Source organism: Salmo salar, chromosome 05 (genome assembly GCF_965601325.2).
Source record: "Salmo salar chromosome 05, fSalSal1, whole genome shotgun sequence".
In the NCBI taxonomy this organism is placed as follows: domain Eukaryota; kingdom Metazoa; phylum Chordata; class Actinopteri; order Salmoniformes; family Salmonidae; genus Salmo; species Salmo salar.
This window is the reverse complement of record NC_138295.1, coordinates 63,519,351-63,538,699: the sequence shown is the minus strand read 5'-3', so window position 1 is coordinate 63,538,699 and position 19,349 is coordinate 63,519,351. Positions and strand designations below refer to the sequence as shown.

Genomic DNA, 19,349 nt, shown 5'->3' with positions numbered 1-19,349 from the left:
CCATACCTCAAGAACATTCTGGATTTGGACCAATCCACAGCTACGAGCGTTTTCGTCACTCAATACACATTTCCAAACAGCTGTTGTAAATACACTAATGACATACTGCTAGCTAGTCTTTGATACCGGCAACAAGCATATATTTTTTCCAGGTTTTACTACTTTCGATATCCATTACAGGCGTTTGCCTCCTAACATTTGACTAAACGAAAGTTACCGGCATTCAGACCTGAATTTAAACTGCCACCGCCCCAGCGCTCTTTGGAACATCAAAACGTGATGCATTTAACGTTAGCTAGCTAACGTAGCAAATTGTTACTATCGAGTTAACGTTAGCAGGCTACTAGTAGCAAGGTACCGTTACGACTTGGACCAAGGGGAATTGAGCAGTTAGCTAACAGTCTCGCTCCCTAACTTATTGTTATCAATCTGGACAGCTGATCAAGCAGCTAACTAGTTTACGCCCGCTGCTTTGCTGGAGAAGTCGGCCCACGCAAAGATAGCCGGGCAGACGCGCCCACTTAACATTAGCTAGGTAGGCGCATCAACGTTAGTTAGCTATCCCCGCCTGTCCGCTCGTCAGACCGGGGAGATTGACCTGTCACGGAACTTCGTTGTGGCCGATGCCACCGGCCCCGTTTGCAGAGGGAAGCAAGGCACCAGTTCCTGGAAAGTCGAAGAGTAAACCACAACGCTAGCTAAGGTTAGCTATCCTACTCCAACCCGAACGGGACCGTGGCTGTGCGCAGTGACAGCTCTGTATTTGATTGTAGTTAGCTAGCCAGCTAACCGTTTGCCAGGGCTGTTGGACCAGTGTTATAGAGGGATGGGGGAGTTAAATAAAGAGGTTGTGGACCTAGTTTGGAAAAGACCAGGCAGCAACGGGGTGTCTGCTTCACTCTTCCGGAGATGGACCCAAGGTAAGCTACCTCTCACCTATGCTTCGCGCCATTCTGGCGCACCCCCCTCTAACCTGAACACAATCCTAGACATTGTCAGTGTTGAAGCAGGTAGTGGTGGGGAAAAATAAGTGGCTCTGATGTGATTCCTGTGTTTCAGGGTTGGTCTTCAGTGAGACAGAACACACAGCACTGGAGCAGTTTGAAGGAGGACCCTGTGCTGTCATTGCTCCTGTACAGGTATGGACCGGTCCCCAGACCAGACAGTGCATAACCTTACACACAAACATGAGTTAGGTGGCCCAGCCTATGAGCAGGTAGAGGGTGTTGGTGTCTGTTACCAGAATGATGATATCAGGACAGGCACACATCTTAGATAGCACTTTCCGGAAGTCACCTGACAGGCACTCAGCTGAGAAGCCTTCTCTACTACTGTTTATGATAGTACTATATGGTGCTTTCAGAGAGTGTTTTTGTAAACATCTGTTCTTAGACAGAGTGGATAAGGTTGATGAGGATGGCAGGTTGTTTTTGATCTTATAGAAATGGGTTACAGCTTGTAGAATATTTCCTGATTGTGTGTTTCCTGCAGGCCTTCCTTCTGAAGAACATCTTGTTTAACAGAGAGAGTTCTAACTGGAGACACATCACAGGTAACCCTGACCTCTATCCCTAACCCAGCGTTTCCCGAACTCAGTCCTCGGGACCCCAAGGGGTGTACATTTTGTTTTTTGGTCTGACACTACACAGCTGATTCAAATGATTAAAGCTTGATGATTAGTTGATTATTTGAATCGGCTGTGTAGTGTTTCGGGAAAAAAAACAGAACATGCACCCCTTGGGGTACCAAGGACTGAGTTTGGGAAACCTAGCCCTGACCCTGTTTAACTGAAAAAGTTGTAACTGGAGGTAACCCTAACTTCTGACCCCAAGCTGACCCTGTTAAACAGAGAGCGCTCCAAATGGAGACGCATCATAACTGGGTTTATATATAAACTCAGCAAAAAAATAAACGTCCTCACTGTCAACTGCATTTATTTTCAGCAAACTTAACATGTGTAAATATTTGTATGAACATAAGATTCAACAACTGACACATAAACTGAACAAGTTCCACAGACATGTGACTAACTGAAATGGAATAATAATAGTAATGTGTCCCTGAACAAAGGGGGGATCATCCTGTACCTGTCCTGCAGGTGTGATGTTTGGATGTACCGATCCTGTGCAGGTGTTGTTACACATGGTCTGCCACTGCGAGGATGATCAGCTGTCCCTCCTGTCTTAGGCGTCTCACAGTACAGACATTTCAATTTATTGCCCTGGCCACATCTGCGGTCCTCATGCCTCCTTGCAGCATGCCTGAGGCACGTTCACGCAGATGAGCAGGGACCCTGGGCATCTTTCTTTTGGTGATTTTCAGAGTCAGTAGAAAAGTCTCTTTAGTATCCTAAGTGTTCATAACTGTGACCTTAATTGCCTACCGTCTGTAAGCTGTTAGTGTCTTAACGACCGTTCCATAGGTGCATATATATGGAATCGTAGCCTATATCTTCAGACAGCACCTTGGCAATTAATTATTCTGGTTGTATGTGTTCCTTGTAGAGGAGGAGCAGAAAGCGGCCCTGTGTTCTACTCTGGCTGAGATCCTGGAACAAGCCTGCTCTACTTCCTCCACTACCTTCTACTCCCTGGTGACCTGGGCCAAAGGACAGTGCCCCCACACTACCACTCATACACCCCTCACAGGGGGACCAGAGACCAGCCAGACCCCACAAGACCAGCACCCCAGTGAGTCCCACTACTCATCAATCCACTAATACCCATCTAATATGAATAACTGCATTGCTGTAGTGGGATGGTATTAATCATCGCATATGATAGTGGGTAGACCACATAGTGAGTAGTATTGCAGTCACTGTTAATCTAGAATAATGACGTGTTGTGTTCTGTCAACGTTACCTAAGTTGTTTCACTAGAACGTGTGTGTGTTTGCATCTCTGTGTGTCTATTGTGTGTAGCTGCTTTGGCTGATGAGGATCTTGGCTTTGAGCGGTTTCACAGCATCCTCCAGTAAGTAACTCTACTGACTGACTCGTCTCTCTATTGGCCATGACTTCCGTGGAGATGAAAGGAACACTGCATTGCAGGAAAATCAGGAACGCTAGTGTGTGTGTCTCTGTCTGTCTGGGATTGGCTAAACCTGTGTGTGTGACTGGAGTTTCTCGATAATGATTTACAACCTGCTGACTCGGCACACACACTCCTCACTGATTCCTTAAGGAGACACACACACACACACACACAATCTTTGATTTTCTGCCAGAGGAGCATCAGATTGCCATCTGGCCCATTGCGTAATAATACAACACTGTCAGCATGAACTACTGCACTGTCAGCATGAACTACTGCACAGTCATAGCAGTGTGACGGTAAATGACTGCTATACATTAACGTTTCAGTAACTGTTCAGTAGTTTTATGGTTATTATACCTAGATTAACCTGAATCTCCCCCCCCAAATGAGTGCAATGTCATTAGAGGTGCTCTCGCTGACTTCTAGCCCCTGACCTTTGACCTCTAATCTCTACAGGAAGCGTATTGTGAAGTCATTATCGGAGCTTAGAGAGGAGGTGGTGTCTCTCTACGAAACCTGGAAAGGGCGCTGTGGAGTCCTGCTCTTTCTCTACTCTGTCATCCTCACCAAGGTAAGGCTCTGCGTGTGTTTGTATGCATGCGTGTTACTCTGCACTCTGTGTGCATGCATGTAACCACTTTTCTCTTTCTATTGCTACAGGGGATCGTTAACATCAGGAATGAGATTGAAGATACTACAGAGCCTCTCGTAGATCCAGTCTATGGCCACGGCAGGTATGACCCCTGATCCCTCACTTTCTTTTGACGACTTGAGCTAAGTGATGTTCTAAAAAGCTTAAGCCATTACTTTTCTTTCTCTCTGCAGTCAGAGTCTGGTTAACCTGTTAGTGACGGGCCATGCTGTCTCTAATGTGTGGGACGGAGACAGGGAGTGCTCTGGCATGAGTAAGTACTCCACACACACGCTGACACATTTAAAAAAAAACGTTTTGTCATTTAGCAGACGATCTAATCCAGAGCGATTTACAGTATTGAGTGCATACATTTTTATACTTTATTTTCATACTGGTCCCCTGTGGGAATCGAACCCACAACCCTGGCATTGCAAGCGCCATGCTCTCCCAAACGGGACACACACACACACACACACACACACACACACACACAGCGGATTACATTATCTTAGTGAAAGGTGTTGTGCAATAAGCCTCATTTTCTGTCAGCGTGATTTTAATTTGAAACTTTTCTTCAATGAGCGTTAGGCGACTATTTATTGCTCAGTTTACTAAAGGTGTTTCGAAGACGTCCAGTTTCCTGGTGACTGTGATCCCACAGCTGAACACTAGATGGCAGTGATCAGTCACACTTTCACTGGGTCAACATACACACAGAAAGACCAAAGAAGCTGTTTCATTTAAGAGTTTTTTTTGGTCTAAGCTAGGCCTCTTTCTCTCGTTTCGTCTCCTCTCTCTTTCCCTCCCTCCCTCAGAGCTCCATGGTATCCACAACCAGGCATCAGTGGGCTTCCTCACTCTCATGGAGTCACTACGTTACTGCAAGGTACGAAAACACACACAGACAACATTCCTTCAGGCTTGTTATGTCCAAAGCATAGTGGTGAGTTTGTTCTTGTTCACTAGTCACGAATGATTGCGGGGGGAGAGATTCAAACATTCTGTGAGAGAACCAGCACCACAAATAAACACATTGTCATACACACTCCCTCTCTCACACATACTGCCACTTATTGTCTGTGACTGACTATAGTATATTAGGAACTACAGTAGATTAGTAGAATAGCTGAGTAAGTCTGGGTAGACGAGTTAGACCTGGCTACATTGGTATGTTCATGCTATAAACCTGCTCATTGAACAACCATTGTATTAGCAACAATATGACAGTCTTCTCTATTACTGTACATATTCTATTACAACATCAGATTGTATTCCCTGATCATTCCTTCTGTTAGTTGAAATGGCATCAGAAAGTTTTACAGAATAAAGGATAACTTGGTCTGGGATCAGACAGTTAAGTCAGTCTGGAATATGAATCAGAACTGCTTTGCTCTAGTTTTGGTTTGTATGTGTGTTTCAGGTGGGTGCGTTCCTGAAGTCTCCTAAGTTCCCTATATGGATCCTTGGCAGTGAGACTCATCTCTCAGTGTTCTTCGCCAAGGTAAGAATCACACAAAAACACACTCAACCTGGGCCCTGTGTGTCTGTGTGTAATATAAGCCAGTCTCTCTTCCAGCAGTAGGTCAGAAAAAGCAGAAACAGGAATGTGTGCTTTTACAGATTTAATACTGCACAGTTCACATCAGAGAGAGAGAGAGACGGGAAGAGTGAGAGGCGGTATTAGAAAAGATAGGACGGCAGTAGTATGGTCTTATATGGCTATTTTCTGCTGGTTTTTTGGCGTTGTCTTGAAACCTTGTGGTCAGCTGCAACTGGGAAAATCAGCTTGTAAAATATCTGACATGCCAAGCAGCACAAAACACACACACACACCAGTGTTTTGGGCGAAACAGTGTTCGTGTAACACAGCTGATGTGGGGGTTGAGAAATGACAGCATGTTCACAACATTTATTAATTGTTACAAATGGACTCTTAATAAAGCTGGACTCCTTAATGGTGAAACTTCCCCGTCTGTTTGCAATATTACAACAACAAAAACACCGTTTTTTTTCCCCCCTCAGTTGTTGGTGCACGCGCGATAGCAGTGCACAATATGCAGTGGCGATTTTAATTAACATGTAAATCTTGGTGGGGCAGAAACAAGTGGGATGTATGCCATCATAGCCACTACACTAAACAAATACATGAATTGCACTAACGGTGCCCACAAACTGTTAGTGCCTACATAAAGCTGTCTCAACAGCAGTCCCAACATCTTACCACTGATACAACTGGCTATCAGTGGAGCCTTGTCTGGCAGCGAAACAGTTCATTCAACTTCATTTACAAGGCATATAAACTATGACATAAGGGGACGACAAGCGGATAAGAGGCAATCCGTAATTTCGATTAAGACATTAATGAGCGAGCTCGGACGGACGTAGTCAATATAACTACACTGCAAAAAAAAAATAAAGGGAACACTTAAACAACACAATGTAACTCCAAGTCAATCACACTTCTGTGAAATCAAACTGTCCACTTAGGAAGCAACACTGATTGACAATAAATTTCACATGCTGTTGTGCAAATGGAATAGACAACAGGTGGAAATTATAGGCAATTAGCAAGACAAGGTTTTAATATCATCACCTCCTTGAAGAGCATAGTCAGAACTACACAGTTCAGATTATTACACATTTAGCTCTGATAGTTTTACTGCATGCTTTCCGTAAACATCAATTGATCATGTACTTCAGGGTAACCTATCCATTTGGCATGTAGCTGGCTAGCTAAGCAGACGTGTCATTTAGCTTGCTTCATCAGAGATTTAGGCTTTTGGAAAGAGCTTGACATTGGCAAGTCCTCGTCATGGTAAAGTCGTCAGTCACACTACTGTAATCACCACTATAATAGATGGCAAGCAAATGAAACTATTCGGATATAGCCATCTAGTTTATCCCCTGAAAGTTAGTTTGTTAACTAGCCATATACAGTGAGCTCAAAGTATTGGGACAGTGACACATTTCTTTTGTTTTGGTTCTTTTTATTCCAGCACTTTGGATTTGAAATGATACGACTGAGGTTAAAGTGCACACTGTCTGCTTACATTTGAGAGTATTTTCGGGTGAACTGTTCAGAAATTACAGCACTGTTTGTACCCCACCATTTTAGGGGACCAAAAGTATTGCCACATTCACTTACAGTACCAGTCAAAAGTTTGGGTTTTTCTTTATTTTTACTATTTTCTGCATTGTAGAATAATAGTGAAGACATCAAAACTATGAAATAACACATGGAATCATATAGTAACCAAAAAAGTGTTAAACAAATCAAAATATATTTGAGATTCTTCAAAGTAGTCATCCTTTGCCTTGACAGCTTTGCGCACTCGGTGTTCTCTCACCTGGCTTCACCTGGAATGCTTTTCCAACAGTCTTGAAGGAGTTCCCACATATGCTGAGCACTTGTTGGCTGTTTTTCCTTTCACTCTGCAGTCCAACTCATCCCAAACAAACTCAATTGGGTTCAGGTTGGGTGATTGTGGGGGCCAGGTCATCTGATTCAGCACCTCACCACTCTCCATCTTGGTCAAAATAGCCCTTACACGGCCTGGGGGTGTGTTGGGTCATTTACCTGTTGAAAAACAAATGATGGTCCCACTAAGCGCACACCAGATGGGATGGCGTATCGCTTTATTTCTAAATAAATCAGACAGTGTCACGAGCAAAGCACCATCACTACTCCTCCGTGCTTCGCGGTGGGAACTACACATGCAGAGATCATCTGTTCACCTACTCTGTGTCTCACAAAGACAAGGCAGTTGGAACCAAAAATCTCAAATTTGGACTCATCAGCCCAAAGGACAGATTTCTACCGGTCTAATGTTTATTGCTTGTGTTTCTTGGCCCAAGCAAGTCTCTTCTCATTGGTGTCCTTTAGTAGTGGTTTCTTTGCAGCGATGCGACCGTGAAGGCCTGATTCACGCTGTCTCCTCTGAACAGTTGATTGAGATGTGTCTGTTACTTGAACTCTGAAGTGTTTATTTGGGCTGGAATTTATGAGACTGGTAACTCTAATGAACTTATCCTCTGCAGCAGAGGTTACTCTGGGTCTTCCTTTCCAGTGGCGGTCCTCATGAGCCAGTTTCTTCATCAGTGCTTGATGGTTTTTGAGACTGACCTTCATGTCTTAAAGTAATGATGGACTGTCGTTTCTTTGCTTATTTGAGCTGTACTTGCCATATAATGGACTTGGTCTTTTACCAAATAGGGCTACCAACTTTACCTTGTCACAACACAACTGATTGGCTCAAACGCATTAAGAAGGAAAGAAATTCCACAAATTAACTTTTAACAAGGCACACCTGTTTATTTAACCTTTTTATTTAACTAGGCAAGTCAGTTATGAACAAATTCTTATTTACAATGTTGGCCTACCTCAGCCAAACCCTAACCCAGATGACGTTGGGCCAATTGTGGTTGGGATATAGCCTGGAATCGAACCAGGGTCTATAGTGACGCTTCTAGCACGGCGATGCAGTGCCTTAGACCGCTGCGCCACTCGTCGGGAGCTCCCCGAGTGGTCATCAAGGCAAAGGGTGGCTACTTTGAAGAATCTCATATAAAATATACACTGCTCAAAAAAATAAAGGGAACACTTAAACAACACAATGTAACTCCAAGTCAATCACACTTCTGTGAAATCAAATGGAATAGTGTGCAAATGGAATAGACAACAGGTGGAAATTATAGGCAATTAGCAAGACACTCCCAATACAGGAGTGGTTCTGCAGGTGGTGACCACAGACCACTTCTCAGTTCCTATGCTTTCTGGCTGATGTTTTGGTCACTTTTGAATGCTGGTGGTGCTTTCACTCTAGTGGTAGCATGAGACGGAGTCTACAACCCACACAAGTGGCTCAGGTAGTGCAGCTCATCCAGGATGGCACATCAATGCGAGCTGTGGCAAGAAGGTTTGCTGTGTCTGTCAGCGTAGTGTCCAGAGCATGGAGGCGCTACCAGGAGACAGGCCAGTACATCAGGAGACGTGGAGGAGGCCGTAGGAGGGCAACAACCCAGCAGCAGGACCGCTACCTCCGCCTTTGTGCAAGGAGGAGCAGGAGGAGCACTGCCAGAGCCCTGCAAAATGACCTCCAGCAGGCCACAAATGTGCATGTGTCTGCTCAAACGGTCAGAAACAGACTCCATGAGGGTGGTATGAGGGCCTGACATCCACAGGTGGGGGTTGTGCTTACAGCCCAACACCGTGCAGGACGTTTGGCATTTGCCAGCGAACACCAAGATTGGCAAATTCGCCACTGGCGCCCTGTGCTCTTCACAGATGAAAGCAGGTTCACACTGAGCACGTGACAGACGTGACAGAGTCTTGGGACGCCGTGGAGAACGTTCTGCTGCCTGCAACATCCTCCAGCATGATCGGTTTGGCGGTGGGTCAGTCATGGTGTGGGGTGGCATTTCTTCTGGGTGCCGCACAGCCCTCCATGTGCTCGCCAGAGGTAGCCTGACTGCCATTAGGTACCGAGATGAGATCCTCAGACCCCTTGTGAGACCATATGCTGGTGCGGTTGGCCCTGGGTTCCTCCTAATGCAAGACAATGCTAGACCTCATGTGGCTGGAGTGTGTCAGCAGTTCCTGCAAGAGGAAGGCATTGATGCTATGGACTGGCCCGCCCGTTCCCCAGACCTGAATCCAATTGAGCACATCTGGGACATCATGTCTCACTCCATCCACCAACGCCACGTTGCACCACAGACTGTCCAGGAGTTGGCGGATGCTTTAGTCCAGGTCTGGGAGGAGATCCCTCAGGAGACCATCCGCCACCTCATCAGGAGCATGCCCAGGTGTTGTAGGGGGTTCATACAGGCACGTGGAGGCCACACACACTACTGAGCCTCATTTTGACTTGTTTTAAGGACATTACATCAAAGTTGGATCAGCCTGTAGTGTGGTTTTCCACTTTAATTTTGAGTGTGACTCCAAATCCAGACCTCCTTGGGTTGATAAATTGGATTTCCATTGATTATTTTTGTGATTTTTGTTGTCAGCACATTCAACTATGTAAAGAAAAAAGTATTTAAGATTATTTCATTCATTCAGATCTAGGATGTGTTATTTTAGTGTTCCCTTTATTTTTTTAAGCAGTGTATTTTGACTTAACACTTTTTTTGGTTACTACATGATTCCACATGTGTTATTTCATAGTTTGTCTTCACTATTATTCTACAATATAAAAATAAAAACCATGGAATGAGTAGGTGTTCAAACTTTTGACTGGTACTGTATGTGTATTGAAGTAGTCACAGTTTAGTATTTGGTCCCATATTCCTAGCACGCAATGTTTACATCAAACTTGTGACTCTACACAGTTGCTGAATGCTTTTGCTGTTTGTTTTGGTGGTTTCAGATAATTTTGTGCCTAATAGAAACTAATGGTAAATAATGTATGTTTCTAAACATGCTACCATTTTTACGGATAGTCCTGAATGAATCGTGAAAAAGTTAGACGCACAAATATCATCCCCCCCCAAGACATGCTAAGCTCTCCCCTTTACAATAAGTAATGGGAGGTTAGCATTTTTTTTGGGGGGGGGGGGTATGATATTTATTCCTCTAACTTTCAAACACTTAAACAAAGTTGAAAAGGGGATGTTAGCTAACTTCACTAAGTAGGTCTACGTTGGTTGGATAAAAAAAAGTACATTAGGTCTACTTACCACTGTTTAGCCAACTGTACAAAGTTTCTACTGGTAGCTTGCAGAGTAGAAAATATCAGCTAACAGTACATTGGCAAATGCTTCCTTCTGCTGCTTGACAGACAGGCACAAAGGATGGGAAAATTATCATAAACTTAAAATACTTGTCAGGTATAGTTTATTTTATCACTCAAATATCAAATTAATGGTGGCCAATATTGAGAGATTGAGGCTACCCTCATGTATGACATAATCATGTTTACTGCCCATGAAAAGCATGCAGTTACTTGCTATATAACTGATGAAAGAGCTGAGCTAAATGTGAGCAATTGTTTTGTATGGAAAAATCTGAAATTTGGAGTTCTATGTTCTTCAAGAGGTGATTGTTACAGCCAAATAATTATCATTTTATTTAACAATCCCTTGAAAACAGCACATAGTTGTCAATGGTGTAAGTGGAGTTCGGGGTCTCCTTGCCCTCTAGCAGGCAAATCGAACATTCTGCACCGTATTGTGACGTTTTATTGATAACGACCTATAACAATGGTGGTGGGGTGGCACTGTTTCCCCCCTACTGCACATTCTATCTTTAAGTAAAATTACTTTTTTTTTAACAATTTGGAACACTATTTTAGTAAGAGATTATTCTTGGAAGAATTTATCATTCTAAGATCCTTCTGCATATGTATACAGGCACTGGATTCTGTTGGCTGTGGATCGTGTGTGTAACTATATACTGCTATACCTGCGTATCAAAGCCAGCAATCAGCTTAAGGCCGGAGGGAATTGATTCTCTCTGGTACAGGATATGGCATCAGAGGAAAACAGAATGTTACAGCTAGCGTTTACCTCATAACACCACACCCAATGGATTTTCGAGGAAATGGATAATACAATTATTGTGTAAAGTGATCGTTAACTCCAAAAGCAGAAGTTTGTCAGCAGTTTCCAGGCCTTTTAAAGGGGTCTTATTGAGATGAGTCCAAGTCCCATATCATCTGTGAAGATGTTGTGTATTGTGCTTCGACTCCGCTTATGTCTTGAGGGTTGGAAACATCTTGATGTTGGAGTGAACTATCATTTTAGATTAGAGCAGTTGTTCCATGTCCCCTGGGAAAAAGCAGGGTACTGGGTAGTGTCTGCCTGCTAGGGGACTGGTACACATGTCGAGGCAAACTAGATGACCCAGAGTCATGGTCCTCATGATTTCACTGTGATGACTTCCAATAACCACCATGGCTCCCAAGGCACTGGTGACATAGTACACACACACTCCTGAGAGAGGGGGAACCTGATCCTGATTAGCGTTAATGGTCATAGATGTGTGTGTGCCCTCAGGTGGTTGTTTTCCTTTTGGGAATGTGATCCCGGAGTTCCCATCTGGATCCGTTTGTCCCGCTGGAGACCGTGGACACTCTGTGGACCCCTCATTTATGATTGTTCACTTGGCTGGAGAGAGAGGAGACTCAAGGCCATGGTGTGGTCGAAGTAAAACATTTCAGTATATGAATTTACATTCAATATGCAAGATGTGAGGGCAAGTTACTTAGATGCAAGAGCATAGTACAAAATTAATAGCATGGCATTTACATCTACAGTATGTCAAAACCAGTGGCTAAAAAACCCTAATGGCTAAGAAACAAATGGCACAAAAGGCCAATTTATTCTTCTGTCTCAAGGCTACAGTATATAGTTTTTCTGAATGACGTATACATGCATCATTACAGACGTTGGGTGATATGAATCTCATTCGACTTTCAATTGAACAGTGAGGCATCTGCTGATTTTTGGTACAGAGAGTGATATTCAGGAGCTAGAGCTATTTCAAGTTTGGATTGTCACATGTTGAGGCCTCTGAGAATTCTGTGTGATCTGGGTCACAGGGTTGTATAAAAACACTTGTACCGTGACCGGGAGTCCCGTATGGCGGCGCACAATTGGCCCAGTGTCGTTAAGGGAGGGTTTGGCCGTGGGGCTTTCCAGGGCTCATCGTGTTCTAGCGACTCCTTGAGGCAGGCCGGTCGCCTGCAAGCTGACTTTAGTCGTCAGTTGAACAGTGTTTCCTCCGACACATTTGTGCGGCTGGCTTCCGGGTTAAGCAAGCAGGTGTTAAGACGCAGCGTGACTTGTTTCAGAGGACGCATGATTCGAGCTTCGCCTCTCCCGAGCCTGTTGGGGAGTTGCAGCGATGCGACAAGATCGTAACTACCAATTTGAATATCACGAAAAAGGAGTTAAATTTTAAACCAAAAATATTTTTTACCCCTTGTACTTCAAACCATTTTAACTTTTGTGTAAGCAATCAAGCAGGTTATGCATATTATTATGGTAAGCAAAGATATGTAGGATATGGCATCCGGTTTGGGTTCTCCTCCATCCTCAACACACACTGAGCTCATGCAGCTGACGCTACGCTGATTAGGGAGAGGAGCTGTCTGCCCCGTCAGACACACGTTCTCTCTCTTTCTCACACACGCACGCGTGCATATCGTGTCATTACAGTTGTAACTAGTTAATGTAGTGTGTGTGTGATGACGACGACGACGACACAACAGCTTTCAGTGTGTTAGTGTTGAGAGAGCTCTGGAGCTGACCTCAAACCATGCATCTTGTGATGCCTGTTCTAGGGTTCCCCTGTGTCTTTATCTAGTGTGTGTGATGTCCCGTCATTGTTAGTGTGGCTTTTAGACCATTAGTGTGTGACTGCCTCATAGCATTAGTGTTTTTATCTGATCTAACTCTCCACCACCCTCCCTCTTTTTACCTTCCCCCCCCCCCCCCCCCCCACCATCCACCTCTCTTCATCCCATTACAGGCTCTCTATAATGGCCTGTAATGGGATCTGAGGCCTTCTGTCACCACAGAGAAGGAGGGAGAGGAGAGGGGATGAGACTAGAGGGAGAAGGAAGAAAGGCAGGGGAGGAGAGAGATTGTGGAGAGAATATTTTGTGTATTTGGAAACTTTGAGACAACATCCATACCTCTCCAAAGTGTGCACAGTTCCTAAGTAATTTCAATGCACATTATGACTCAAAGAAGTCTTTTTTTTGTGTTTTTTATTTATTTTAAGCTCTCATAGCTGTGCCGATGAAGAACTAGAGCAAGCACACTTGTAGTTGTTTTGAACACAGCCCAGCATCCCCGCCTTTACCCAATTACTGATAGTCCATTATAAATCTGGGTCAGGTGAGCATAATTTGAAAACTTCTATAGCCAACATGACAAGCTAAATTATAAAATAAGATATTTGTGTTAGGCTTTCACAAGGCAATTCAGAGAAGCAGATCGTAATTTTGGTTCTCAGAATTGAGTCGTGTGCATTCAGATGCGTGGTGCGCATCAAATTCTCTTCACAACAAACAGGCTCATTCTGTTGAGGACAACCCAGGGTATAACACCAAGTCATCTTGTACAAACATAGTGATCATAAATTAACCTTGACACAATGATATGTGTTTTATGCAGTGTTGGAAAAAGTACCCAATTGTCATACTTGAGTAAAAGTAAAGATGACTCAAGTAAAAGTGAGTCACCCAGTAAAATACTTATTGAGTAAAAGTCTGAAAGTATTTGGTTTTACATATACTTACCTATCAAAAGTAATTGTAATTGCCAAAAGATACTTAAACCTTGTGTTGTCTTAAGGGTCAAAAATCAAAAACAGCAGAAAACCCTTTTCCTAGAGTGACCCCCAACATTACAAAAAGTGAAACATCGCCTTTGTTCATATTTCCATGAAAGCTGTACACCCCCAGGGTACAAAGATTATATTACGGTCATTTCTGACCCGGCAGTTATAATTTACAAACCACAAAGACGCACACAATGATAAATTGAGATTAAGTGTGTTACTGATTGAACTCAGCCAGCAGCTTCTGAAGAGGAAGATCACCATGGTTGGCACAGTTAGAAAGAACACGCCTGAGCACCCCCTGCACTCCTCGCAAAAAGGAGGGAGGCCTTCTCTTCAAAGATTGCCTTCGCCACCACTCTAGTTTCTTACCTCCCAAAGAGGAACAAGAATGTGGTCCTCCTGAGCACACTGCACAAAATGGCTGAGATCAGTGATCGTGAGGACAGGAAGCCAGCCATCATCCTGGACTACAACCACAACAAAGGAGGCGTGGACAACCTGGACAAGGTGATAGTACTTACAGCTGCAGGATGACTGCCCGCTGGCCCCTGGTCATCTTCCATAACATCATTGATGTGTCCTAATACAATGCCTTCGTGATATGGAACAAGATCAACCCTACCTGGATGCCTGATAAGCGGAACAAGAGGGTGTTCCTGGAGCAGCTGGGAAAGGCATTTGTAACCCCACACATTTAAAGGGAGTGCCTCCCCTGCACAGCAGCCTCTGCAGCGCATGTGAAAGCTGTTCAGGGGGCTGAATCTTGTCCTGATCCACCTGAGGCTGGGGCAGGCAAGAGGAGGAGATTCTGCCCCCCCCAAAGAAGGACTGTAAAACAAATACTATGTGCTGCACATGTGTGAGATACATCTGCAAAGTCCATGCACACACACTTGCATGTGTGCTAATTTAGAGTTGATGAATTTTATGTTCTTCACATTTTTTGTTTTGTATTTTATTTGTATTGTTCTTTATACACCTTGTGGATGTGGGCAATGGTTAAACAATGGGAGAAGCCTAGTATTTTGTAGTTGAATTCCTCATTGTACACTATAAGAATATATCACTGTTGCCAAAAAAGTTCACGACTGTTGTTTCCCTTCAATAAAATGCATTCAAAACAACATTCTGCACATGTCTGCTGCTTTCTCTTGCTAAAAAATGGTTTACTCCTATGCAGTACCTTTACCAATAATAAAAATAAATCTACTTTAGTAAAGAACACAATTATGTCAGGTGTGTTGTAATAAAAAGGAGTGGTGTCCACTGATTTAAATGCGGTCTTTCTGCATTGTGAAGAGGGAAAACCCAGGTATTCACAAAGTTTGACGAATGACAGGTTGTTTCTTCATGCAAAATAGATTTGGGGTTTCTAATTCAATTAAGCTGCTTTATTTTAGGGGTTTAGTGAAGGCGGGTCATTTTTTACCCTTAGGACAAAGGGAGTATACAGAATGTTTAAGACTACACAAGGGTCAAGTATCAAACGTAAAAGTATGAATCTTTTCAAATTCCTTATTAAGCAAATCAGAATGCACCATTTAAAAAAAAACATGTTTTAAAGAACAGTAGCGAGGCTATATACAGGGGGTACCGGTACAGAGTCGATGTGCGGGGGCACAGGTTAGTCTAGGTAATGTGTAGGTAAAGTGACTATGCATGGATAATAAACAGAGTAGCAGCAGCGTAAAAATGGGGGGACAATGCAAATAGTCAAGGTAGCCATTTGATTAGCTGTTCAGGAGTCTTATGGCTTCAGGGTAGAAACTGTTAAGGAGCCTTTTGGACCTATACTTGGCGCTCTGGTACCGCTTGCCGTGCGGTAGCAGAGAGGACAGTCTATGACTAGGCTGGCTGGAGTCTTTTTTTTGGGCCTTCCTGACACTGCCTGGTATAGAGGTCCTGAATGTCAGGAAGCTTTGCCTCAGTGATGTACTGGCCCGTACGCACTACCCTCTGTAGTGCTTTGTGGTCGGAGGCCGAGCAGTTGCCATACCAGGCGGTGATGTAACCAGTCAGGATGATCTCGATGGTGCAGCTGTAGAACTATTTGAGGATCTGAGGACCCATGCCAAATATTTTCAGTCTCCTGAAGGGGAATAGTTTTTTTCATGCCCTCTTCACAACTGTCTTGGTGTGCTTCAACCATGTTAGTTGGTTGGTGATGTGGACACCAAGAATCTTGACGCTCTCAACCTGCCCCATTACAGCCCTGTCATTAACCCTATCCTGTCATGTCACATCAGTCATAATGACATATATTTTAATCCTGAAAGGATGGGAGTGCGGAAGGAAGGATGTACTTTAAAATGGCTTCTGGCTGTCCTAGTGGACCATGTCCTCTTTGTCTTCTCTCTTTGTAGTGTTTCCTCCTTTCTCTCTTCCTTTCCATCTGAGAGTGATGCCATTCACAGGCCTCTATCCTCTTATCCTTAAGCCCCTCTCGGGAGCTGTGTGTGTCTGTGTGTTTACGTACTCTGATGGTTTAACCGGTGTGTGTGTGTGTTTGTGTGTAGTAGCACCGTTATGGGTCAGTGATTTAACGGGAGATAGAGCAGCTCTTCTGGCCCTCAGTGTCTCTCAAGAGAGTAGCCTCTTTCTCACACACCACACACACACACTCACTTTGTCTTTCCCCAAAGAGCATGTGTCTGATGTATAATACAGACACAAGTACATGTCCCTAAACGTCTCAGTGAGTGAGAGAGCGGATGGGGTCATTAGGTCTGAGGCAGGTCTCCCTTTCAGTGCATCTTAGAAAAAGAAAAGTGCTATGTACCTTACCTGTGAGTGCACACACACACACAAAGCTAGATCTGAGTGAAAGATGTGTACAGTAACCGTCATCATTATTCTCTGACGCATCTGACCTGTTCTATTCTAGCAGGGACAAAGGCTGTGTGTGATAGGGCCTGGCCCCTTGTCTGTGCCTGGTCTCAGTCTCTACAGCTGTCCTGTATAGCCCTGTTCTCTATAGTCTTGTTCTGTTCAGACACATACACACCTAGACAGAGACCCCAGATAGCTTGTTGTCCCTGACAGACCATTAATCACCTGTCTTTCTCTGGCACGCACACCTCTCAGCCCCTCTTAGCCAGGACAAAGGTCTGAGTGTAATTGAGTCTTCTGCTTCAAGAGGCTCTCCACCTAACAAAGCGAAACACTAAACCAACACCACACACACTGTAGACTAGGAGTTCCTGTTAGCGTGACAGAGGAAGAGAATGGTCAGGGATGGATAGATGGAGAGGCTGATGAAAGTATGTGTCAGGACAGAACAGAGGGACAAAGGAGGGGTAGAGCGGGATCGACGAGAGGGGTAAGGCTACACCCATCTACAACTACTTACATCTCAGGAGAGAGCGAGGGGTTAAGGAGAGGCTGGAGGGAGGGAGGGAGGGAGGGAGAAGGTGAGAGGGATAGAAAGAGGGTTAGAAAATGCCCAAACTAAAGTAGGAGGGAAGGGGAGAGAAACAGATGGATAGAGATGAGCTGGACTAGTGTGTTTCTATTTTAAGAGGTTTTCTGTTGCTGTTCAGGAGCTGGATCTGTTTAATAAGAATCTGCTCCAGTAGACAACAGATTTGAGGGTTTGTGGAACAGAATTAGGTTCTGAGCTAGTTTGGAATGCATTCCTCTTGATTTTCATAGCGCACACATCTTGGTACCATTGGGGTGTGTGCACGTGCATACACATTTAGAGAATGCAGTCCTCTGGTCCAGTGCAAGCAAACAAGAGGCTGGAAGGGGACGGCGCTAATACACACACCCCTTCCCTGTGGAGTGTGTGACATGACATGTAATCTAAACTCAGCAGCATCTCCAGGCCTCTAATAAAACACACATCAAAGACATACTAGCAGGCCTGGCATTTAACCCACCCACACACGCTACACACAAATAGGTAACTGCCAAAATAAAGGAAACACTTGGGTAAATGAGGAATACAAAATATGTTGAAAGCGGGTGTTCATTAAGTTAATTAAGCAATTCATATCCCATCATGCTTAGGGTGTTGTATAAAAATGCACAGTTGCCCATTATTTTGGCTATCATGGCTAGAAGAGATCTGTGACTTTTTGAAAGAGTGGTCTCAAAGGAGCATAGGGAGTTTAAAGTTTGTGTGTGTGTGTCACCAGATCTCAACCCAATTGAACACTTATGGGAGATTCTAGAGCGGTGCCTGAGACAGCGTTTTCCATCAACAAAACCCCAAATGATGGAATATCTCATGGAAGAATGGTGTCGGATCCCTCCAATAAAGTTAGACACTTGTAGAATCTATGCCAAGGTGCATTAACTTCTGGTGGCTTGTGGTGGCCCCACACCCTATTAAGACTTCATGTTGGTGTTTTCTTTATTTTGGCAGTTACCTGTACATAGACACGTTTTGTTAGTGTGTCGCGTTATTGTATCTGAGCTCATTGTATGTGTGTGGGCAGACTTCAGGTAATGATATGTTGCCTTGTCTGTAAATGACAGTATGTTTACTGTCTCTTAAGGAGACTCAAGACCTGGTTATGGCTGAGACATGGAGGTGATAGAATGTCACGACCCTGCCCGCTTGTGTGGAAAACAACCTGTGATGATTACCCCATTGGCTCACAGCAGAAACTTGACATTTTTCAAGCACCATTTTTTTTGTCTGTTTTAGTCGTTTACAAAACTACATTTTAAGAAAAGTACAACATGTCTAAAGTTTACTTTTCAACATTGCCTGCTCCCTAGCGTTCTCCCTACTTATAAAAAGGTAATATTGTAGTGCTTCCCTCGCCCGTTTTCATCATGATGCTAGCAGCCACGTGAGTGAATGCTAGATAACTTTAACATTAAGCTAGTTAAGACCAACAACAGACTATACAGCTGCAAGTAGTGAGTGGAGTTACAAACGGACTATACTAAACAAGTTAAATGTCTTACCTGTGATGAAATGTCTTCCACACACACAGCTATGTGTAGACTACTTGGACAACACGTCCCCACATTTCCCACTCTCCCACACCGGATAGCCTGAAGACACAGGGCTCTTCTCGCAAGATCTATTTCCCTACATGGGAGCATTGCGAACCGTAGGTTGTGATTTTTGACTTGGCTACATGTACTTTGAACAACAGAGCAGCTTTTCGGCATGTTTTGTTATTTCTGTAGAACAAAAAAACTACGACGAAGTTGCAGCTTACAATGTGGGTGAATGAAAAATGTTTGTTCTGCAATTTGTGGTTGAGGGGCATTCCATATTATTACGTGAATACCGACTGGGAATATTTCCTGTGTGTGTGTGTGTGTGTGTGTCTCCTGCATCTCTCATATAGGTTCCAGCGCTGTGTTATTACCTACAGTTATAACTCTTGAGTCTTAACCCTCACTGCTAGAGGAGAGTACATGAGTT

General features: G+C 44.0%; 1 protein-coding gene across 2 annotated transcripts in view; it reads left to right on the top strand.

Annotated features, from left to right (window-relative positions):
• The first annotated feature begins 15 nt into the window (after window positions 1-15).
• Window positions 16-19,349, top strand: part of LOC106605428 (ubiquitin carboxyl-terminal hydrolase MINDY-3) — a 44,186-nt gene continuing 24,852 nt past the window's right edge. Inside the window, exons 1-10 of one of the 2 annotated variants that reach the window (XM_082975369.1) lie at window positions 16-920; window positions 1,060-1,139; window positions 1,492-1,552; window positions 2,505-2,690; window positions 2,921-2,972; window positions 3,492-3,606; window positions 3,696-3,769; window positions 3,861-3,940; window positions 4,485-4,555; window positions 5,090-5,170. In XM_082975369.1, coding sequence (XP_082831495.1) covers window positions 827-920; window positions 1,060-1,139; window positions 1,492-1,552; window positions 2,505-2,690; window positions 2,921-2,972; window positions 3,492-3,606; window positions 3,696-3,769; window positions 3,861-3,940; window positions 4,485-4,555; window positions 5,090-5,170 — 894 coding nt within the window. In that variant the 5' untranslated portion in view covers window positions 16-826. The remainder of the gene's footprint in view (window positions 921-1,059; window positions 1,140-1,491; window positions 1,553-2,504; window positions 2,691-2,920; window positions 2,973-3,491; window positions 3,607-3,695; window positions 3,770-3,860; window positions 3,941-4,484; window positions 4,556-5,089; window positions 5,171-19,349) is intronic. The other variant, XM_014201075.3, reaches the window with a different exon arrangement.